Source organism: Nematolebias whitei, chromosome 9 (assembly GCF_014905685.2).
Source record: "Nematolebias whitei isolate Nwh7 chromosome 9, NemWhi1, whole genome shotgun sequence".
Lineage (NCBI taxonomy): Eukaryota > Metazoa > Chordata > Actinopteri > Cyprinodontiformes > Rivulidae > Nematolebias > Nematolebias whitei.
Genome location: NC_056506.1, coordinates 39,791,711 through 39,797,493, shown reverse-complemented (window position 1 = coordinate 39,797,493; position 5,783 = coordinate 39,791,711). Strand labels below are relative to the sequence as shown.

Genomic DNA, 5,783 nt, shown 5'->3' with positions numbered 1-5,783 from the left:
CGTCAGGACCTTTTAAGGTGAGGGCAGCTTTAAATTTAGACCATGAGGAAGGCAACAGGAGCTGCTGGGCCTGCTTCGGCTGTGCACAGGTGGGGAGCTCTGAGCCTTCTGAGCAGCTTTGAAAGCAGGCACAGATTCAACAACACGTAACCACGACTCTGTTTTAATTTATTTGAGTCCATATTAATGCCTCTGAGGCTTGTAATTAGTTTTAAGTTTGACTGAATACAGTTATTTGATTTTTAAAATCATTTGCACGAATGAATTCTGATGTACTCATTTTTGAAAACGCACGACACTGCTGCCACCTAGTGGTAATAAATGTTTACTACATGGTTTGGCGAGTTGAGACAAAGCGGCTACATTTATAAATGTTGCATTTTTACCTCCTTAAATAAACATTTATGTTATATGTTTTGACATAAGCTTGGTGTGAAATAAAGATAAAAAATATAAATATGAATGCGCCCGACAGTTATGGAACAGTCCAGACTGTTGGTTTCTTCCTGCTCCACTCTGATTGGTCAGTTTCCTCTTCGTCATCTTGCGGATGCGGTGATAGCTTTCTTTTCGCCTTTTTGGTTATAACTTTTACATTTATTTTATTTTTTTCTCAGGTGGGTCATTAATGTTTTATCCATTGAGCGAATGCTTAACGTAAATAACTGAGAATCTACACGTTTCTTTATTATTATTTATCTTAGCTAACATGCTAATGCTAGCCCGTTATGTAGGTCAATATAGATGTGATTAATAAATGTAGATGTGATAAATAAATATAGATGTGATAAATAAAACGGTTTGATTAGGTTGCTGAAGTTGGATGAGTCGATGCATTAGAGCATAGATATAGTCAACATTTCTATATTATATCATCACTGGACGGTCACTGCGGCTGTCAGAAATATTACCGTTAGCAATATGTAGTAATATACCACAATTTTTCTGCATGTTATGATTATTTCAGAGAAATTCTAAAATAAAAAGAGACGATGTGACCCAATAGAATTACTAAAGAAGAAACGCATATGAACCAATATAATAGGTTGAATGAATAGAGCGTTTGATGTGAGTTTCCGTAGTTTCACAGAACGGTTGTAAAATTTCCGAGTCACTTTGAACGCGGCCTAGTAGCGCTCACGTTTTCCATTTACCCTGGAGTTATATGAAACAGACAGGCTTCCGTACTTTTGAAATTTGCCACACAGAAAAAAAAAGGTTTATCCTTTAACAAAACGAAATAAAAATCACAAAGGTTTAAGAGTTGTGTTTTTGATGAAGACACTGTTTAAATGCACAGCGTTTAATAAAAGATATAAAAATAAGAACATTTGTACAGCAAGTTAAGATGTAAAATTAACTGGAAGAGCAAATTCCAATAAGATGTTCAGTCATGAAGAAACATGATGCTATCATAGCTTAAGAGTCCTGTCAGGTTGTACGTTTGTAAGCAATTAATAATAATAATAAAAGGTATTTCTTATAGAAATGTGTGCATCTGTGAAGCATTGTTATTTTAGTTGTAAGTTGGATGACAACTTCCAAGCCATTGTTTAGTCAATCTACATACCTTATTATAGGATTTCTTAATCCATAAAAATAACTACTGTAAATCTGTTAATTTTGTTGCTTGGCTTGAGCTGAAATCATTATGTCGTCTGGATTTCAGGAGCGGGGGATCTACCACACGCCAGCATGTCAAGTAAAAAGGCCAAGGGGAAGAACACCAAGAAGCGTCCTCAGCGCGCCACCTCCAACGTGTTTGCTATGTTCGATCAGTCTCAAATCCAGGAGTTCAAAGAGGCTTTCAACATGATTGACCAAAACCGCGATGGATTCATTGACAAAGAGGATCTTCATGACATGCTCGCCTCATTAGGTTTGACATATTCAAAGTTGGGTTAAAATACCTTTCGGCTTTTGTTTTCATGAAGTACTATTCACTACTTTAACCTCCTTCTTTGTCTACTTTTCAGGTAAAAATCCCACTGACGAGTACCTGGAGGCCATGATGAATGAAGCCCCGGGGCCGATTAACTTCACCATGTTTCTGACCATGTTTGGAGAGAAGCTGAACGGCACAGATCCCGAAGATGTGATCCGAAATGCTTTCGCCTGCTTTGATGAAGAGGGCACAGGTGAGCCGAGTGTTTTCACTGAAACTGGTGTAAAATTATAAGTTCATTTGAATACGCACATGCTTCGCGTCTTTACTTCAAATCCAGCTGTTTTCTTGATTTCAAGTGAAATCATCAGTCACTTTGACGTCTTTCAATGTTTTTTTATCATTACTTCATAATTTCTTCCTACACACATCTAAATTTGTTTCTAATTCGCCCCCAAATGCCTCTTTTTAAAATAGATGAAGTAGTTTTCAACTCTTGGTTTAAGATTAAAATATATTTTTCTCTTTGCAGGTATGATTCAGGAGGAGTACCTGCGCGAGCTGCTCATTACAATGGGTGACCGGTTTACCGATGAAGACGTGGATGAGCTTTTTCGCGAGGCGCCGATTGACAAGAAAGGCAACTTCAACTACGTGGCGTTCACACGTATTCTAAAGCACGGTGCAAAGGACAAGGACGATTAGTGACGAACACTGTACCGTACGAGCTTCTTACTGTACTTAACGCTTAAAATTTAATTTAAATCGGCTATATCCAGTAGTTTGGCTCCTTAAAAAGCTTCACTGTGGTTTATAGCCTTGTATAAGCTGCTCTGTGGATCTGGGTCTCTCTCCCCTTTCCAACTTTTATTATTATTTTTTAATTCAAAGCTTATTTGCACATATTTAAAAAGACACCACTACAAAGTCTGTCCAAGACACGAAAAGCTGCAAATAAATGGACACAAAATGTTTTATTCTGACTGAATTAGTTGTTTTGTTGGAAATGTGAAGTTGTGAGATTAAATTGTGTTCCGAGATAAAACTCAACTTCTTGTTTTTTTTTTCAGATTTATTTCAAAAACAAAAGATAATGGATATGGTGCAGGTGCGTGAATCTGAGGGATGGTTTGAAATACAACTCCACACTTCACGTAAAGATTTAAAAGACTTCATTACACAGCACCAGATAAAAGAGATACAACCAGTTTTATGTTAAAAAAAAAAAAACATGGCCAAGGGCATATAAGCTTGTCCTTATTGAACAGTTTTATATTATTTCTTTCATTGCAGTGACACAGATCAGGATCAACACAAAGACGCTTTGGAACTAGTTTCATTCTGTTTAAATCCCGACAGTAATTTAGTCAAAGTTATTCACATCCTTACTCATAATCCTGGTTTCAGTGAACCTGACTGTCCTGCAGAGAACCAGGAGCACATTGGACTGAAGTGACTCTGGACTATGCAAGCAGCAGCCACAATAATGGTTCTGCTCCGGTAACGTGGCTTTAGAGTAACAATATGAATAAATGATAACACATTTGAAACCACCCCTAATTTCTTCATATTTTGCTTCCAAGAATCCAGACTTTTTTGTAATCTTCCAAAGTACTGTTGCCTGAAATGCATGATTCTTAAGTTGATCCATCTAAAGCTAATGGAATAAGTATAATGAACAATAAATAGCAACGCTCTTGTTGCAGAATGTGAATGAAGCCCTGCAGAACTTAATGAAATTCTAAACAAGTGCCTATGATTTTGTAGCAACACATTGGCAGGGTGTTCATTCATATACGTTTGGCCACACGCTGTAGTTGATACAAAATAGGATGCTACTATAGTATGGAATCTGATGTGATTGATTACGTCTGGTCATTTTGTTGGAGCAACATAATTTTATAGTGCTGACACAATCACACATGTGGCTTTATAGGTTTAGACAGCGCTTCATATTTGTCTTCAACTCAGGGAATCGGTTTTTGTGTCTTTGTTATGAAGTTTCTCGCCACATCACACCCACAATAAATAAACCAGGATCTGCTTCTTGAAGCTCTCTGTTCACGTTGGCGTTGCTCACAGAGCAACATACAGTACAACACAACATCGTGAGACTTCTCTACTCTGCCAGAGCCAGGCTCTTCGACTGAATCTTTGATAGGTGGTCTGATATACAAGCCTCGATCCTGTCGCACTGGGCAAGGAAATCCTATCGGGACAAAATGACATTAATTACATTTTGAATTTAATTCTCAATTGTTTTCAAATAAAATAGAAAAGTTAAGTTGTCCCCCCCAAAAAAAAAAAAAAAAAATCTAACCTGCACTGTTTTTACAAGTCCCTTTTTCTTTGTTTTGCAGTCGATAAAATTTTCCGGGATATTCTGTTAAAACAAAAAGTTTGTTATTGAAAAGGCACATGAATAAAATGCATCTTTAACTATAAATACAAAACTTTAAACACATTACCATGGCGTCTATCTGCTCCAGGATCTTCATGAATTGCTCAGCTGCTATTTTTACTCTATGGTCTAATTTATTCAACGCCTCTGCCTGAAGGTCTTTGGCCAGGAAGCCCTGAGGAGAAACAGTATATTTTACTCCGTGTACATCGGAGAACACAGCAATAAAACTGTTAACAAGCCAAAACGGATTCCTTACATTCTTTAGTCCAGTTAACTCCCCGTCTACGTTCTCTAGCTTTTTAGCCGTCTGTTCCACAGATTTTTCTATTTCTTTCAGCTTCTTCAGCTCAGCTTCCTCCTCTGGGCTGTTCTGTTTACAGATGATTGTCAGTTTCTTTTAGAATATATAGAATTTGGTTAAATATAAAATAAATGTAATTATCTTACCCGCTTTCCAATCATCATGAGTTTGCAGCCGTTTTTTACACCATAGCTGGAGAGACTTTCCTCCATATCTTTCAGAGACTTTCCTAAAAGATGTAAGTACAGAGACATTTACAAACCAAATAATAAAAGCAAAGATAGGAACTGATTTACGGAGTTATAAAAACTGGTCATTAGCTAACTTTGCATCTCAAACTAGTTAGCCTTGTGCAGGAAGCGCAATCTGTGCTGTGACGTTTTACGAACAGTATTTTCACTCAATGGCAACTTACTGTCACACATAAGTACCGTACTTATAACATTTAATACTATCGTTAAAAGTGGTGGGATTTACTTCTTCCTATGATAATATTCATCCTCCACTTTAGTGACATTCAGTTTCAAATATTAATCGTGGCTCACTTGGCAGTGAAACAGAACCAAAAGATAAAGTGTTTACCTTTAAAGATGAGTTTCTGTGAAGCAGGTGGGACACCAGTTGCTTGACAAACAGCATCTGACAGGTCTTTAATGGTGGATCCCTTTCCCTCGTCTTGGCTTGACAGTGTGATGCTGTGTTTAGTCGATCCTGAAAACAGATACATGAAAAAAAAAAAAAGAGGAGTACCAGTAACTAATAAAATATTAGTGAAAATACATCTATGTGCAGTGGTGAAATGTAACAAAGTACATGTACTTCATTACTGTACTTAAGTACAATTTCCATGTATCTGTACTTTACTTAAGTAGTTAAAAGTGGGTACTTTCTACTTTTACTCCACTACATTTTTACATTAAGCATCTGCACTATCTACTACACTACATTTCTATAATGTGTTGTGTTACAAGTTACATTCACACTGGAGTTTTTTAATTTGTTCTTTAGTTTGAAAGTAACCAAAGGCAAGAAGGGAGTTGGTCCACTGAATCACTACAAAGTGGGCAGGTAACGTTAAACACACCTTCAAGAAGAGCTGAGCCATTGACGTATATACTGTATATACATATATACTAGTATATACTGTATATACATATATACTAGTATATACTGTATATATATATATATATATA

At 36.7% G+C, this 5,783-nt stretch overlaps 2 protein-coding genes across 2 annotated transcripts in view; one reads left to right on the top strand and one right to left on the bottom strand.

Annotated features, from left to right (window-relative positions):
• The first annotated feature begins 532 nt into the window (after window positions 1-532).
• myl12.2 (myosin, light chain 12, genome duplicate 2) lies at window positions 533-2,930 on the top strand. Its single transcript, XM_037682345.1, has 4 exons — window positions 533-617; window positions 1,670-1,879; window positions 1,977-2,138; window positions 2,418-2,930. The coding sequence occupies exons 2-4, from the start codon at window positions 1,696-1,698 to the stop codon at window positions 2,588-2,590; spliced, it is 519 nt and encodes a 172-aa protein (XP_037538273.1). The 5' UTR covers window positions 533-617; window positions 1,670-1,695; the 3' UTR covers window positions 2,591-2,930.
• A 250-nt stretch (window positions 2,931-3,180) lies between these two features.
• The window catches only part of bag1 (BCL2 associated athanogene 1), a 4,090-nt gene continuing 1,487 nt past the window's right edge, over window positions 3,181-5,783 (bottom strand). The window contains exons 2-7 of the mRNA XM_037682344.1: window positions 5,173-5,301; window positions 4,737-4,819; window positions 4,546-4,659; window positions 4,354-4,461; window positions 4,206-4,268; window positions 3,181-4,094 (exon numbers count right to left, since the gene is read on the bottom strand). Of these exons, the coding sequence (XP_037538272.1) occupies window positions 4,005-4,094; window positions 4,206-4,268; window positions 4,354-4,461; window positions 4,546-4,659; window positions 4,737-4,819; window positions 5,173-5,301 (587 nt within the window). The 3' untranslated portion in view covers window positions 3,181-4,004. The remainder of the gene's footprint in view (window positions 4,095-4,205; window positions 4,269-4,353; window positions 4,462-4,545; window positions 4,660-4,736; window positions 4,820-5,172; window positions 5,302-5,783) is intronic.